The sequence below is a fragment of the Orcinus orca genome, chromosome 14 (genome assembly GCF_937001465.1).
Source record: "Orcinus orca chromosome 14, mOrcOrc1.1, whole genome shotgun sequence".
Classification (NCBI taxonomy): domain Eukaryota; kingdom Metazoa; phylum Chordata; class Mammalia; order Artiodactyla; family Delphinidae; genus Orcinus; species Orcinus orca.
Window position 1 is genome coordinate 74,585,886 of NC_064572.1, and position 18,577 is coordinate 74,604,462.

General features: G+C 37.2%; 1 protein-coding gene across 1 annotated transcript in view; it reads right to left on the minus strand.

Moving 5' to 3' along the window:
- CCDC186 (coiled-coil domain containing 186) overlaps positions 1-17,947 on the minus strand; it is a 48,322-nt gene extending 30,375 nt beyond the window's left edge. Inside the window, exons 1-3 of the mRNA XM_033420990.2 lie at positions 17,731-17,947; positions 8,120-8,815; positions 3,535-3,661 (exon numbers count right to left, since the gene is read on the minus strand). Of these exons, the coding sequence (XP_033276881.2) occupies positions 3,535-3,661; positions 8,120-8,781 (789 nt within the window). The 5' untranslated portion in view covers positions 8,782-8,815; positions 17,731-17,947. The remainder of the gene's footprint in view (positions 1-3,534; positions 3,662-8,119; positions 8,816-17,730) is intronic.
- Positions 17,948-18,577: the final 630 nt, after the last annotated feature.

Here is an 18,577-nt window from a genome sequence, read left to right on the forward strand (position 1 = left end):
GTGCAGCAACGAAGAGTCAATGCAGCAAAATAAATAAATAAATAAAGTTTTATATACACTTGTAATTAACAATCTGAAAATGAAATTAAGAAAACAACTCCATTTACAATAGCATCAAAAAGAATAAACCACCTAGGAATAAATTTAATGAAGGAATTGCAAAAATTACTCCGAAAACTACAGAGCACTTTAGAAAGAAATTAAAGATCTAAATAAATGGGCGGATATCCCTTGTTTGTGAATTGAAAAACATAATATTGTTAAAATGGCAATACGCTCCAAATGAAGTCTACAGATTCAATGCAATCCCTAACAAACCCAGTTGGCTTCACTGTAGAATGACAAGTTGATAGTAAGATTCATATGGAAATACAAGAAACTGAGAATAGACTATCTTGGAAAAGAAGAACAAAATTTGAGAACTCACACTTCCCAATGTCAAAACTTACTGCAAAACAACAGAAATCAAGATAGTGTGGTATTAGCATAATGAAAGACAAATAGATCAATGAAACAGAACTGAGAGTCTAGAAATAAGTTGATGTATCAATTGGCTTTCAACAGGGATGCCAAGACCATTCAATAGAGGAAGAATACTCTTTTTAATAAATGGTTCTGGGACAACTGGATAGCCATATACAAAAGAATGAAGTTGTATATCATACAATATAAAAAAAATTAATTCAAAAAGAATCAAGACCTAAATATAAAAGCCTAATTATAAAACTCTTAGAGGAAAACATAGGAGTAAATCTTCATGATCGTGGATTTGGCAATGGAGTCTTACATATGACACCAACTGCACAAGCAATTAAAAAAAAAATAGATAAAACTGGACATCATCAAAATTTAAAACTTTTGTCCAAGTACACTATCAAGAAAGTGAAAACAAATCCACAGAATGGGAGGAAATATTTGCAAATCATATATCTGATAAAGGTTTATAATCCAGAATATAAAAAGAACTATCACTACTCAACAATAAAAAAGTTTAAAAATGGGTAGAGAAAATACTTCCCTAGAAGTATCTATTTAAGATATACAAATGGCCAAGAAGCACAGGAAAAGATGTGTAATTTCATTGGTGATTAAGGAAATGCATATCAAAATCACGAGATACCATTTCACAACCATTAGGATGGCTATAATAAAGAAGTCCAATAATAACAAGCATTGGCAAGGATGTGGAGAAAATGAAACCCTCATACACTGCTGGTAGGAATATAAAATGGTGCAGCCACTTTGGAAAACAGTCTGCCAGCTCCTCAGTAAGTTAAACATAGAGTTATCATTTGACCCAACAATTCCACTCCTAGGTAGACACCCAAAAGAAATGAAAGCATATGTCCACACAAAAACTTCTACATCGCAGCATTATTAATAATAGCCAGAAAGTGCAAACAACCCAAATATCCATCAGATGATGAAAGGATAAATAAAATGTTGTATACCTATACAACAGAATATCACTTGGCCATTAATTTAAGTACTGATACAAGCTACAATTTGATTGAAACCTTGAAAACATTACACTAAGTGAAAGAAGCCAGATATTATATGATTCCATTTATACGAAGGAAAAGGACACATATTATAGGATTCCATTTATATGAAGTGTTCAGAATTGGCAAATATACAGAGAGACAGAAAGTAGATTAGTTGTTCCCTAGGGCTGGGGGGAGACAGCTGCGAGGGGTTGGAGGGAAATGAGGAGTGACTACTAATGGATTCAGAGTTTTTTGTATGATAAAATTTTCTAAAATTGTGACAAACCCTGCACAACTAAAAACCACTGAACTGTATACTGAAATAAGTGAATTATATGGTATGTGAATTATACCTCAATAAAGTTGTTATAAAAAACCCTAAATATTAGTTTACATATAGTACATGTGTACTAATTATCCTTATGACAAAATTATTTAGAGCAACACTGTCCAATAGAAATATAAGCCACAATTTTTTTTCTTTTCATTTTTGCGGTACGCGGGCCTCTCACTGTTGTGGCCTCTCCCATTGTGGAGCACAGGCTCCGGACGCGCAGGCTCAGCGGCCATGGCTCACGGGCCCAGCCGCTCCGCGGCATGGGGGATCCTGCCAGACCAGGGCACGAACCCGTGTCCCCTGCATCGGCAGGCGGACTCTCAACCACTGCACCACCAGGGAAGCCCCTAAGCCACAATTTTTTAGTAGCCACATTTTAAAAAGCAAAAAGAAACAGGTGAAATAAATGTTTTATTAAATCCTATAAATATCATATCAACGTGTAATCAACATGAAAAACTGAGCCATTTTATCTTTTTTTGTACTAAGTCTTTGAAATTAAGTGTGTATTTCACACTTACATCACCTCTTAATTTGGACTAGCCACCTTTTAGTGCTCAATAGCACTATGGCTAGTGGCTGCCATATTAAGTGGTGCAGATTCACAGATAAAATTAGGAAAGAAAACTCTGCTATACTGGCTAGCAAAAGAATGGTGAATCGAATTTTCTCTTTTAAAAAGGCACAACCACTAACAAGCTCATGAAAAGAACAGCTCTGGTTCACCTCCATCTATTTAGTCTGAAGTTTCTGGTCATCAGCAGTGACCTGCCTACCAAAATACAGATTCAGGCTACTATTAAGGCACCTTCACACTTTAAAATTCTAAGTTTGGTCTGCATGCAGTAGCCCTTTCCACACAAAAATCAGGATTAAATATGTAAAATTTTACAAATATGGTCACCTTCCAACTATGTAAAGGTTCATGAAGTATACCAAGGCATAGATAAGTGAAACTTGGTTTTTTATTATATTACTACCAGCTGTTTACTTTTATTTTCATTATATAGCTTTCTGTGAAAGATGAGGCAAAAAGAAAGACTTTTAAGGCTACAATGTTTCTAATCCTTCCCACAGAAGAAAAAGCAGCTCAGAAAGATAAAGAGCAGCTGAGCTTTGCTACCAGTCTTGAATATGAACTTTGTCAATCCAAGCATCACAGTACATTAAAAAAAAAAAAACAAAGAAAACAAAGATGAACTTTGTCAATCCAAGCATCACAGTACATTTAAAAAAAAGAAAAGAAAGAAAGAAAAGAAAGAAACAAAGAAAGAAAAGGAAAGGCTAGGGAAGCTAGCTCACCAGATAAAGTCTGAAGAGAGCCAGTCTTCAGTATAGTTCACAAAATACTGAGAATGGAAACATATTAAACTATAAGCTTGAAAACATTCTAATGCCAGATATAAACTTTTAAGTATATACTGCTTCTTCCAAAACAATCTATTTGACTGCCAAACAAATAGTCTTTCCCGCTCAGATTTCTATTATATATAGAATAGTCACACATATCACATAGAAATATTAATTTATATAAAACAAAAAGATCAACTATGATTCCCAGTTCATAAAAGACAATGCTTCACATACCAAGCAATCTTCTGCATTTAAAGTATGATTTAACTTACAGAACTTCAATTTACACACAAATATTCAGGAATGTATTTATTTTATATATTGAAGAACAGACTTTAAAGATTTTTGTCTTTTTACCTGTTTAATTGTGTTCATATGCTGCTTCTCTGTTTCTGTTCTTTTTTTTAGTTCTTCTCTTAAATTGTCTTTTTCTGAACAAATGTCTAAGATAAGTTCCTGATGCTTCTTATTTTCTTTAATTAACCTAAATATAAAAAGGCAGTATCAGTAAAACATAATTAAAAATGACAATGTGTAATATAATCTGTTTGCAGACTAGGGTGTAGATACCTATGATTAAGAAATGAAAATTCCCATGTCGTCCTTTTGTAATGATATATTATACTTTACAAAACATTCTCTGGCCAGTCAGGCTATTAACTTTTTTTTTTTTTTTTTTTTTTAGGCTATTAACTTTTTCCTAGAAATTTGTATTATTTCAAATTAAGAGAAAAATAATCAGATAAAGAAAACCACACACTTTTAAGTTTATGTCTACAGGCATATGAATTATGTAGTTCATCCCTTCAGCACTGGAATTCCTTCAGGTCAGTCAGTGGCAACCAGGGGCAATTGTTCCCCTCCAGGCATGTGTCTGGAGAAACTTTTTGGTAGCCACTACAGTGGTGAGGCTTGCTACTGGCTTCTTGTACACAGAGGCAGGGATGCTGCTAAACATCCTACAATGCACAGGATAGCCCCAGCATCAACAAAAAATGATCTGCCCCCATATGTCAATAGTGCTGTGGTTGAGAAATCTTGCTTTAGATTTCTAAAATATTTTAATGATATTCTTATAGTTACAAAAGTAGTCAATGTAAAATAATAAAGTTTGAGCAGAAATTTCATTTTGAGTTCCCTAGAAAAATATAAATAAAACCTTAAAAATTACCTGTAAAAGTACTCAGAACTATAAAGTAAGATACCTAAGAGGGTTAACAGCTAATATTTTAGGATTACTAGCAACAGCTATTATTTGACATTTATTGCACAATTACTATTTACTAAGTTTAGCTTTAAATGCATTATTTAACACTCAGGTCTATAAATTAATAAGTCTATGAAATTATTATTATGCTTTATGAATTTGAAAACAAACCAAAACTGAAGCCTAGAACTTATTCCAGGTTATATAGCTAGTAAGCGGTTGAACTGAGATTTGGACCCAGGTCTAATTCCTTGCCATCTTCTCCTTTGAAGATCCCTCATTTACTCAACAAATGCTCACTGGGTACCTACTATGTACCTATATTAGTCTATATGTTGGGGGTACATCAGCAAACTGTCCCTGCCCTCATGATGCTTACATTCTAACAGAGAAATTAAACAATAAATAGATATATAATGAAATACCAAGTTGTGATTAAGTTCTATTAAGAACTAAAGGAGGGCAAGAGGACAGGGAGAGTGACTTGAGCTGTGATTGTACATAAGGTAACCAGGACAGACCTCTCTGAGGAGGACAGTAATGCAGTGAGGAGGAAAGTCATGAAAATGTTTGGGAAAAGAAAAAAATGTGTAGCATGCAAGTTTCTTCAAGCCTTTTATGGCACAGGGGGTTAACTTTGTTTATGTACATGATTAAGGTGTACACTCAATTTGTTGCGAAAAACAACCTGAAACACAAAAATCCTGACTATACCTCGAAAGTAAACAATTTAGGGAGGGAGAAGTGAAGAACAGCAAGCCCTGAAATTGTTATTCTTACATGCCAAATGCATATCCTGTACACAAATAACTGTTCTTAATTAAGAATTCTGGTTGGGATCTTGGACAATAATATTGATGTTAGAAAATAGAGGAATGGATGTATAAACAAAGCCATTTGAAAATACATGCATTCATGAAAATTTAAGCCAAAGGAACTGAAAGGTAGTTTTCTTTACAGAAAATTAAATGAAGGCAAAAGAAAAAAAATGAGTTGTTTTAGAGCTAACCTTAATCACAAAGCATTTTATTTGAAATTTAAAATATTACATGTATGGGTTTCCCTGGTGGCACAGTGGTTGAGAGTCCGCCTGCCGATGCAGGGGACACAGGTTCGTGCCCCGGTCCGGGAGGATCCCACGTGCCGCGGAGCGGCTGGGCCCGTGAGCCATGGCCGCTGAGCCTGCGCATCCGGAGCCTGTGCTCCGCAATGGGAGAGGCCACAACCGTGAGAGGCCCGCGCACCGCAAAAAAAAAAAAAAAAAAAAAAAAAAAAAATTACATGTATAACAAAAAATTAACTTAGATTTAAAATAATATTTGACATTTTTATAATGCTTTAATGTCCTCAAAACAATCCCATCAGGTAAGTATTGTCCCCTCATAAAGATGAAAAAATCTTCGTCTTGGAGAGGTTGATTTAACTAAGGAAACAGAGCGTGCAAGTGGTAGTGGGAATCTTCCAACTCTGGGCTTCTGACCAGACCTGTGCTCACCCCAGTCTACCATGTGGCCACTGTTCTGACATGACGGAACAAAAGAGGAATTAATTTTCTACTGTATTCCTAATGTTTTTAGATAAATTTAATAACATGTAACTTGTTCATTTCAGATAACCACATTAAAAAAATCCACTGAAGCCAGACTAATTGGGTTTAACTTTGCCATTTACTAGCATGTGACCTGAAGCAAGTTACTTAACCTCTCTGTGCTTCAAGTACCTCATCTGTAAAATGGGAATAATAATAGTTCATACCACATAGGGTTGTTGTGAGGATTCCATGAGTTAATACATGTAAAGTGCCAGGCACATAATTAACAGCATTTAAGTGTTCCTGATATTATTATTAAATCTGTAACATCTTATAATTTACAAGAGAAGCTTGAAAGTGGTTAAGTCTCCAAATCTAAGGAAAGTAGAGGCATCAAGGATAATCTCAAAGGGAAGGTCTAAAAGATAAGCACAGGTAACAGGAAAATGAGGAAGTTACCCTAAAAAGCAAGAATGGCAGAAATACTGACGGTTCAAGTATAAAATCACAGTTTTTTCAATAATAGCAGCATTCCAGTAAAGTTATGAGCAGGAGTAGCTGACATTGGTTTTTGCATAGTATTAAGAAAGGTATTAGATTCTCAAGAGATATTTGTACACTCAGGTTAACAGCAACGTTATTCACACTAGCCAAAAGGTAGAAGCAACCCAAATGTCCACTGATGGATGAACAGATAACAAAATGTGGTATGTATACATACAATGGAATATTATTCAACCCTAAAAAGGAAGGAAGCTCTGACACAGGCTACAATATGGATGAACCTTGAGGACATCTGCTAAGTGAAATAAGCCAGTCACAAAACGGCAAATAGTATCAAAAGCAGTTAAACTCTTAGAAACAAAGTAGAATGGTGGTTACCAGGGGCTGGGGCAGGGGGAAACAGGGAGCTGTTGTTTAATAGGTATAGAATTTCAGATTTGTAAGATGAAAAAGCTATGGAGATCGGTTGTACAATAATGTGAATATACTTAACACTACCAAACTGCACACATTTAAAAATGTTTAAGATGGTAAATTTTATGTTATGTGTATTTTATCACAATTGAAAAATAAAAAAATAGAAAAAAGAAGGGCTCTGGATGCTGAGATTAAAATTCATTGGGTAAACCAATGAAGGGTGAGCTGGCTTGGGGAAGACTGATCTACTGATAATCTGGAAGAGTAAACTAGAAGCAAGGAGATCATTAAAAGTCAATTGCATATCAAGCAATATTTGGATTATGGTATATTTTCCTCTGTCATCCTCCTCTAGCGTGTAGATTTCCTCCTCCCCTTTCTCTACACACACCCCTCCCATTCCAAAAATTTTTTTACCATTCCAAAAATTTTTTTAAAGTATCACTTTTTTAAAAAGAGAATCCGTCTGTATTTTAGTGAAGGCTAGCAAGTTTTATTTTCCTTTATTAAAGGTTATAGGAGTACCTAAACATATGCATCACTCACATATATAAATTTAAAACAAAGAGTGATATAATATTATTAGGAAAAGATAAAATGAAATTAAACTGTTGTTAAAATAGAAATTAACTCCATAAATCCAAGAGAAGTCTAAAAACAACTATGTTCTTATTTATTGAATGACACTAGACCAATTCTTCTGTTCTAATTTTAATTTTTTAAACCAATGAATTTACAGTGGGAATTTTAAGAAAATTTTTTGAATTTTATAACTTGTCATTCCTCTTGAATTTATCTTAATTCTGACATTATGTTTTACATTCGTTCAAAACTGGAAAATTTGAAAGAATATAAATTTATTTCTCTTTATAAATCTTTCTAGATCTTTAATAAACTAACACTTTAATAAAACATTTATTCTTTTAAACTTATACACTAAGACATATGTAAAACAGAAATTTTGAATCATATTCAAAACAGTGCCTTTATACATAGATACATATGTTTCTATATATGCTAATGTATTTGACATAGGTATATTATATATAACTCTCATAAAAACACTGTTTACCTATTATTTCTAAAATAATGAAAATACAATACCACATTCTAAGAAAAAACAGAGTTATATATTAAATAACTAGGCAAACTTCACATCTGCTCAACTACCATGTGCATGGCTCTATTGTGGAAATAAAAGTAGATAAAATGATACCTTCCTTTAAAGAATTCAATCTTTAATCCCTCTGGAAAAAAATAACCTGAAAGAATAAAACACTTACTTCTTTATGGTATGCTCCTGCTGCAAATGCTTATCTTGCACACACTTTTCAAACATAACTAATGCATTTTCTCCCTTATTCATTCCATTTGGTAGTCGGTGTTCTTTTGCAAACTCAGTAGATAAGAGCTCAGATTCTATTTCTTCCAACAAATCCTCTGATGTTGAAACATTCTTCATTTTTGAAATAAGTTTCTTGGTGCAGTCTGTATCATAAGGACTTTCTGAATAGGTCTTTTGATTAGCTGCTTCTGTAAATGTAGATGACCTTAATTCCGCCAATATTTGTGTTACTGTTTGTTCTGCTTCATTTGTTTTCAAAACTTGCTTTGTAAAATCTCCACCAGGAAAATTAGCTATTTGTTCAGAATTTTCTGGGCATATGTCTGTTTTAGCACAGGAATCCTCACCTCCACCATGATCTGGAATATAATTTTCCTGTGTTTCAGTTTGATTATTGTGTTCACTGGGCTGACATAAAGTTTTATCAAACTTTAATGACAACAGTTTGGACTCATTTTCTAAGCTGCTGTTTTCATCACCAGAAAACGAATTGCATGAGTCTTCCTTTATTTCAGATGTTTTCTCAATATTTTGATCAGAGGAAATGGAGGCTATGTGCTCTGTTTCTGACATGCTGACTGGCACCAATTCACTTTGCATCTCTTCAAAGCTGTTCCTGATCTTCGTTTTACATCTGAGAAAGTCAAAACATAAATTTTTTTTAAAAAGGTTTTTTAAACCAAGACCCCATATATATTTGCACACATTCCATGATGTGGAAAATCTAAGGCCGCACATTTTACCACTAATAATTCTTTAAAAATTCTTTCCTTGGGTGGGGGTGGGGGGAAGAATAGAACAGCTGACCCACGTGAGCCACAACCAGTCAGGTGCTACATAGGCTCATTCTCTTTTCTCCTTCAGTCCAGTCCTACAACTTCACTTCAGTTGCAGTTTGGCATTCCCCAATCACCCCCATAAGATGTTGGGTACGGAATGATACTAATAACAGGAAGATTAGCGCCCAAGAATTGTTTAGAATTCCTTCAGCTCCACAAAGGGAAAAAGACTACCTAAAGAATTTGTAAGAAACTATTGGGGAAATAAGATAGCAATGAAAACACTAGGCAAGAAATTACAAATCAAGATAACAATGTACATTAACAATGATAAATATTTACTGCAAAAGGAAAACTAAACAATAACAAAACACAGCTACCTATAGCCCAGACACCTAGAGCTGAGCTGAAAGAAGTCAGGGTGTAAAGGATCCCTGACAGGAATTCATTTTTCACCCAGGGTTGCAGGAAGTATCATGGCGATTTCCAAACATTCTCATCAAGAACACACAATGTTCAGTACAACTCAAACGGACCTCATATACATTGCTTAGGTCATAAAAGAAACATTTACAAAACTAATTCAACAATGTTAAAATATATTTTATGCTGTTTATGAGCGTTACTAATCTAGCTATTTTCTGAAAATTAGTCAACTTTAAAAATTATCCTGAGACAGAAAAATAAAAACATTCCAGCAATCTTGATGAAGAAGAATTGTCAACTTCTTTTGTCAGACATCAACCAAGCATGTACTGGAGTCATGTGAGGTTGGATAAAAATGTGGGCAGATCATAGTTTTGAAAGAAACTAGGGAAAAAATACTTCCAGATGTAAGGTATAAATGGAAAACAGAAAGACTAATATTTGAATAAAAGAAAGATACATGTTTACGTTGGTCTGTGGTGAAGGTGGTGGTCAGAGGATGGTGAAAAAGGGTAAGAGAAGATGGTCAGGTAGAATCCTCAGAATGATATGCAGGAGTGAAGGTTGTTAAGAAGGACGATAAATCATGACAGACTTGTATACTTGATATACCATAGAATTTCTAGCACATACTAGGTTTTCAAATATTTGTGGAATTAAAGCAAGAAGTAATATGAGAAAAGCAGTATTTGAGGACTAGGAATGCAGAAAATGGGAAGAATAATTCTAAGAAAGGAAAGAAAACCAGCTTGTTTGTTAAATACTCTGGCGTCGACTAATACAGACGTTGGCCTTAATACTATAAATTACCTACCTGTAAAACATATTTCCAAACAATGAAACAAATTATCATTATTATCTTGCTGCATATATTGCATACTAAGACAAAGTCCACACTAGCAATAAAGGTTTGGTTTAGGCAATACAAATAAATGCAGTAACAAAAAGCCTTGTGAGTATGCTGTATTCCAAATCTAGGACAAAGTAAAATAATTCTCAAACAGGGACATTAGCCGCCTACATTACCTTCCTCAAAGTAACTAATTTCAAGATACAACTTGTGAACGTGTTGCTGCTGAATTTGAAATCTTAATTTAGAAACATCATAACTAGTCAATGCTATGTGATATCTACTCAAGTCAAATTCAGAGCTGACCAAATGTAATGGAAAGCAGATAAAGAATCTATTTAAAAAAGAATGAGTCTACGAAGGCATTGTGACTCTCCAGCATAGATAGCAAGTGAAAAAAACCTCTCATTTGAGAACTCTTAAGGCTCTTGCCTGTGCACCATGCTTTGCGAACAGAAAAGCATTACGCAAACAATCGTTATCCTCTCATCCAGCTTTCATATTCCCCAGGGTTCAGTCCTCAACTTTATTTTCCTTCCCAGAATTCATCCACTTTGATAACTTAAACCAAAAACTCACAGTTGATGCCCACTTTAATTATTTTCATTCCTGTGCTCTTGAGTTACAGATAATGAATTATCTCTTTGTCTTCACTCTATCTCTATATAAAATAAAATCTCAAATGAATACAGGCATTTCCAATGGCTCAACTCAAAAATGGTTAAATCCAAAATCATAACAATAGCTCCTAAAATTGAGTACCCCCAGATAATCTTTTTTTTATTTCTGTCAATGGTATCATTTTTCTTAGTCATGACTCCTTCCTTTCCTTTAGCCTCATATTCTTTTACTAATTTCATGTCTCCTGCAATTATACCCTCCTTTCTACTGTCACTGTCCCCAACCTGCAACCCAACCCAGGCCTGATAACTTCCTACCCGGAACACTGAATTGTTGGTTTCTCAGTCTCACTCCATTCCTCCCTCCTGCATCACCCAATCCAGAGAAGGGGTTGAAGAATATACTACATTGGCTCTGCCAAAGGGGAACAGGAGCTGCCCTATGAAGCAAGTCCTCAATGGCACAAGGGTCCACGGAGCTACAACACTGCCCCCCAGAAATCCACACATACCACCTCCAGAGACCACCATCAAATACAACCAGATGGACCAGAGTAAGGCCAGAGCTATCTCTTCCCTCTTTAAAGTTTCAGAGAGTGAGAACTCTGCCTCCACTGGCTGGTTTTCTTCCCCCAACTCCAAAAGGGCTAGTTAGAGAAAGGAGAGGGAACATATTTTAGAGCCAAATTACACCTCTTCTTCTTTAATCCAAGCAGCTGGGAACTAACAGCTTCAACACTTCTTTAGGGAGATGATAGAGTTTATGATTAACATTTTTTGTTGCTTTTGTTTTGTAAGCGATTGAAACCTGTCTTAATTTCTGGAATAAGTTTTTCCTGGTTATCAAAAGTGGCAGCAAAAGAGTTATGACATCAAACCAAGACACTATTGAAGGATTGCACCTCAGAGGGAAGTGGAGGGGACGTGAGCATTTCATGTTTATACCTCAGAGTTGCAATTCCTCAATAAACCAGTTGTAGTATTTTTCCAATCTTATCTCTCAACACATTCCTAAAATCCTAGTACTTCACTATAGTATTATACTTTGCCAGTCCCTGACCAGTCTATTCAAGATTCCTCCAAACAGTGTGCTCATTAACATTTCCATGGCTTTGCTCTAATCTAGAACATTCTTCCCTTCAGTCTATCCAGAGCCTAATTATATTTAAAGGACGTATTCTAAGGCCACATTTTCCTTCAAATTTTCCCTCATGAGAAGTACAAAAATAATCTCTCATGTAAATGAAAACATACTTCATTTATACTCATCAGGTACATAGTGGCAGCCTTCCTTGTGACGTTTCTTTTTTTGTTTATTGTTTTGTTTTGTTTTGTTTTTCCTTGTGACATTTCTGAACAGCCTTTTAAATGATCTCTTGCAAAGAAGAGGAACCACGCTCTGAACTGAATCAAACTTCTTAAATCTCAAGCAATATAATAGTAATAATAAATAGATAAATAAATCTAACAAATATATTCTCTACTACCTTTACAGTCATTCTTGCAAAGGCTGTTCAGTGGTTCTCAGTGAGGGTGGGATTGGGTTTACACAATGAGCTTGGGGTGGGGGGGTTGAAGGACATTTAGAAGGTGGGAACCAGGTTGTAAGAAGACTTGTCATGTGTAAGACAGTACAGAACAACAAAAAGGTCTCATTCTGCTGGATATTCATCTAGGTAAAAAAAAAAAAAAAAAAAAACTTTTTATAATTACCTCAGCTTGGACTGTTTTACGTATTATCCTCCTGTAAATTAAAGAAGGCTTAGTTCAACCTCAAAAGACAAGCACTGGGCTTCCCTGGTGGCGCAGTGGTTGAGAGTCCGCCTGCCGATGCAGGGGACATGGGTTCGTGCCCCGGTCCAGGAGGATCCCACGTGCCACGGAGCGGCTGGGCCCGTGAGCCATGGCCACTGAGCCTGTGCGTCCGGAGCCTGTGCTCCGCAACGGGAGAGTCCACAGCAGTGAGAGACCCGCGTACCGCAAAAAAAAAAAAAAAAAAAAAGACAAGCACTTTCTATACTGTTGCTCAGTAATATGCCCATGACCTTTGAAAAAACTCTTCAGATGAACTGGCATCTGAGAATCACTTAACTTGCAAACATAGTTTTCTGATGCTCAAATGAATACTGATTGGAGGCAAAAGAAAAAGGAGAGAAGTTAAAGAAGATTTATGTGTATATATGTAAAAAGCCATCACTAAAGAGTAAATAACTGTACAAGAATGGTGCGGGGAAGAGAGCCATGATGAGCTTGATTGTCCACGATTAACCCGGGGGAAAAAGAGTCAGCTGACTCCTCTTGTGGGCCTCCAGTTGGCAATGGTGATATAGGCCAATTTGGCTGCTGTCCAAGTTTTTTCTTGGGGGTGGGGGTAGTTATCATTAAAGCTACTGAGGACTGAATAGCCTAGAAGTAGATTAAAGGTGTAGGATGTAAAACTAGACATTTGTTTACAAGATTGTTTTAATTAAGAAGTGCTTGTATAAATCAAATTCACACTCATGTATATAGATATAGCGACTACAATTACAGATTACAATATCTGTTGCTTTTTTGACGTAAGAAGTAACACAGGTTATTTGACTTTTTAGTAACTCTTACTCATTAGGGGAAAATACTGTATTTAAATTTAGCAGTCACAAAATTCCTCTTAATTCAAGCACTATTTTCCCCCCTGAGAGTTGTTTCTGTTTCTGACACAGTACTACAGGACCAATTCACACTTCAAAATTGTTTCAGTGGAGTGAGAAGTGGTTTCGCTCTTACTGGAGCTCGTCAGCTGTAGGCAACTGGTCGAGAAACATTTACTTGCCTTAAAGCCAACCATTATCCACCTTGGATTTTATTTCTTAATCAAAGAACTAGCAATTCTACAAAATTATTTCCAAGCAAAAAGCCTTATAAACGAAAACACTGTCTTTAACAGCTTTTAGTACTATTTCTTGTTTCTCAGTAAACAGCAGTATAAACAACAACAACAAAAGAACTTAAGCTTATTCAATAAATGCAAATACAAATGAATCCAATCCACAGATATTTGGTAATAGATTATCAAACATACAAGCCTCATACAAAAGTACCAAGCCAGAAATACATTTCTAAACTAGATATTAATTCATTCATTCACCAAATATGTATTGAGCATGTAATTATGTTCAGGCACTGTTCTATGTGTTGGGAACACAGCAGTGAATAAAACAGATATCTCTTCTGGAGTTTACACTCTGGTGTAGTGGACCAACATATAAAATCTATGTTAAATCTTTTGCTCTTGTGTTTACAGTATTTTAATTTGAAGGTCTGTCAGCGTTCCATCAGAAGCTGTATAAGGTATGCATGAGTGTCTAGGTCCAAATGCATGAGTGTTTAAGTCCCACAGAAACATGTGACTCAGTTCAGCATAAGTGTTACTTACAACAAACTAAAAATTTTAAACTTTAAAAATTTTAAATTTTAAAAAGTCTCAAATAATACCAGCTATAGCTTCTCAAATAATGTCCATTAAGATAAGCAAGTTGAGCCTGTGAGGGCACTCCTGTTCTTCAATATAATGGTTTACTGTCCTTTGAAGGAAAAGTAAGTACATCCAAAGGTCTTTTACACACTCCCCGAATACACTCTGAAAGCAGCATAAACAAAATAATGACCTATCTTTCCGACCAGTTGTAACAAGGTTCTAAAACGGCAATTAAAATCAGAAGCAATTAAAAACTGGTTATTTCAAAGAACTCTAGTTTTACCAAAAGTAAGATATATTTATAAAGTAGTCACATTGTAACTAAGCTTTTGGGTAAAATTTAATATACCGAGTTTCCTTTACGTGAAACATTATTACTTGCTCTTAAAAGTTGTCTTTAGTCCACTAGGTTAAAAAGCATATTATATGAGGCCAAGGTCAATTATCCCTGTAGGGATTTGTTTAGTTTTGCAACCAAGGGTTAGGGCATTGTGAATTTTACAGTGTGTACACTGTATCACCAAAAAAAAAAGATGTTGAAAAGACTCAGGGCAATAGATGCAGCAGGATACCCCACCCCCACCCCAAACAGTACCAAATCCTGTGACATGAAAACAGAAGACATTACAGTCCATCAAGATTCCAGGAAAAAGAGAGTAAGTAGCCACATCATACATCACATTATCAAGTATATGTCATATTATCAGTTTGGTATCTTAGATCCATGCAATTTTATGTATCTCTAATAGTAAGTTTTAAAACAGAAAAAATTTTAATACAGAAATCTCAGTTTGAAGCTACTTGTACAGAGCTCACCAAATGAACTTTAATAAGTCTAAGAAGACATGAAAAGTATTTTCAGCTAATTTCCCCCCCAAATCTGAAAGCTTAAAAAAAAAGAGGGGGCGGTAATTGGCCTATAGCTCCCTTTTCAAAAAGGAAGGCTAATAACTTAAAAAAAAAAATTAAGTTTTAAGTCTGCCTTATATTACATTAAGAAGTTCTGGTTAATGTTTAAATTTTGAAGCCACCTTTGGCCTGGGCTTGGTTAATTTGGTACAATGTAGTTTACCAAAAAAATAAATTATTCATTAGCTACTACATAATCATCCCTGAAATAGACTTAACAGTTCATGTGCCTTAATGACTGACAACTATACTCACAATCCAATCAATACTTTGCTGGGTTTGATTTCCACTTTGTGTCTATTGCCCCTTCATGCCAATACTTTTTCTTTTGTTTACTTCTTAGCCCAAATAGATTTTTAAAATCTCAGTAGCTGAGAAATAAATTTCAAAGGTGACATTTGCAATAATATGATAAGATTACAGGGTTAATTTGCAAATTTAAATTATCTATGCTCCCAAGGTTGCCCTGAAACGACACTGAGCATAACATTCCCAACACTGCAAGCAGCGTGACATGTTTATGAGAAACTCAAGAATCAGCTTTAATTATTTAAAGCTAGAGATAAGGGATAAAAGAAAGACCTAAATTTTACTGAAAGAAAAGAAACAGAACTTCAGGTTAAGCAGTCTTACTTTAACATGAAACTGTTAAATGAATTTGAAAAACTAGCACAAATTAGGGAAAGATGATTCCCTTCAAAGGGAAAGATGATTTTTCTAAATCTCTAAATAAAAGCTGCTTCAACCTATCATCTCTTCCTAAAGAGTGAGTATACTTCACTGTTTTACCTTCATTCCAGGATGTCAGCATGTAGCTGTAAATAGATGGTTTTAAAGTGAATAAGTAATCATTATCAGCTATGCTGTTACTGTACAGCATCAAAGAACAACTCTTTAGTTTATGGTTGAAGGAACTAAAAGGTTAAAGAGTGGTTACTGTGCTACACCACTCCTTTCCTGTTAGCAGCGAACAAGCCTCTGAAATACCAATGAAACTCTAAGGAATCTCCGCTGTTTAAAGAAACCTCTGAGTTTATATCCAGGTATCAGGAATTAGACAAGGTCTTAAAAAGAATAAAACCAATATAAACACAATCCAGGCATTTCCAGGTAGAATCTTCAGTAATTATACATGCTTGCTTATTACAATGTAATAAGGAGTTTTAATTCTTTATACTGCAAAATTTGTTAATCACTCAATACTGTCACTGAATTTAAAATAAAAGACCAAAAAGGAAGAAAAAAAAAAGAGGCCAATCATCACTGTTTTCTATTTGTGTAATGATGGGTAAAGAATTGGAAAGTAGCTGTACAGAGACGAGCAGACTTTATACACAAGCAGATAGTTCAGTTTTACTATCAATATCTCTTGAACCTTAACCTTTCCCACACACTGCAAATATGACAGAGTAGTTAGTAGTTGGGAAGGCTGCACCCACAACTACCATACCTAAACACTTAATAGATTTTTCTTTTTGAGTGACTACCAGCACACCTCTTGAAACACTTCCACTAATTTGCCGCACAATTTCCTTAGAAAAACTCCCAACCTATCATTTCGGAAAAAATAACAAAGCTAGGCATCAAAGGTACGTTACACACGCATACACGGAGAAAACTGCCAAACGCCTGGGGCTGCATGGCCTTCTAAACAACGCTCCTAAGTAACAAGATTATCATGTCAAAGGTAATCCAAATGTTCCAAATCCAGGCCTCTTTCCTCAAAACAATATCAAAATGTAAATATTAGCTCAAGTTATTAAACTGTTAACAGCCAAGCAATAATTACACCTGTTCCCCAAGACTGCTACTAGGGAAGATGTAGAAGGGGTTTTACCATTTTACAAGTTTGAGAGAGGCTCAAATTTGAAACATGATCCTTACCAACCAAGGTTTATCAAATGCCTTGATGTCCTTGGAAAAAAGGCAACATAAACACCAAGAACGATTTCTCTCATATCCACAATCCCAAAGAATCGTCTCTAAATTACTTAAAATCACAGTAATGGAAGTGTTTGGAAGAGAGTTTAAAAAGTCGCTAACAGTCAACATAAAACACATACACAGTGAACTTGGAGAGGAAAGGAGAAATAGGCGACTGAGTCTATGAGGGATGGCCGAGCAGGTAGGGCTTAGCTACAGTTCGCATTAGGAGACCGGGCAAGCGGCCCAAGTTCCGCCGCTCTCTAGGCACCACTCTGGAGGCGCGGCCCTCACGGCCCCCGGCGACCCCTCGGCCGCCTCCTGCCCCGGCGCCCGGGACTGAGGAAGGGAGGCAGGGAGAGGAGGGGATTCCGAACTCCTTCCCCCAGCGCTCGCCTCGCCCCCTAGAGAAGCCAGGCAGGGAGCCGCCCCGGGACCTGCAGGACGGGGCGGAAGGTGGGCACGACGGCGCGGAAGGTGGGCACGACGGCGCGGAAGGTGGGCACGACGGCGCGGAAGGTGAGCAGCCCGCCGCGCCGCCACCGCGACTCCCCGGCCCGCCCCTGGCATCCCTCAGGCACTTACCCCACTTCTTCGAGCCTTAGGCCACACCCCTAAAGAGGCCATTGGAATTCCCGCGTAGGGGCCAACTTCTCCATAACGGGGTCCAGAAGAACAGGAAGTGCAGGGGCGGGGGGCAGCGATGAGTAACAGGGCCGACACCAAGCTCCCTCCGCCGCGACTTCCCCAAGCCCCCGCAGAGCTGACACATCAACAAAGATGGCGGCGACGCTGAAGCCGGCCCCACTACAGCTGAGGGGGCGGGGCTCCCTGGAGGAGCCAATCAGCACGGCGCGGGCGGCGTGACGCGACGCCCCTTGGTGCCTGGGTAACCTGTCTGCAGTGGGCGGGGCCGGCGCAGCGCTGTCTCCTACCCCGGGAGCGCCAGGCACGAGAGTTAGACTAGCTGGGCACCCCCCCACCACCCCGCATCCCCGGTCGACCCGGCGAACCGGTTCTCCCGCCTCTAGTTCCGTCCTATCTCTCACGCCCCTCCCCGGCCCAAGCAGGTTATTGCTTCCTGTAGAGCGTGCTCCTTGGAGATGTTCCCTCTGAACCCTTTGGCCCTTACTCATCATAGTCAGGGACATAAAGTTATAAAAATGAGAATTCAAAATTGTGACTTGCAAGCTTTGATGCGTGTCTTGCACCTGACGTGGGCGGCGTCAGCAAGAGCAGCCTACCTGCCCGTCAGACAGTTCATCTCTGGGAGAGGTTCTGGGGGTTTCCAGAACACCGCGTTCGAGTCCACCACGCGGCCCCTACTGCCATTGTTTAATAATAAACTGTTGGTGCGTTCGTCGCCTGTACTGCACTGTGAGCCTTGAGCGCTGGAAGTGTCCTCATCCCCGCACGCAGAGTCGGGGTTGAC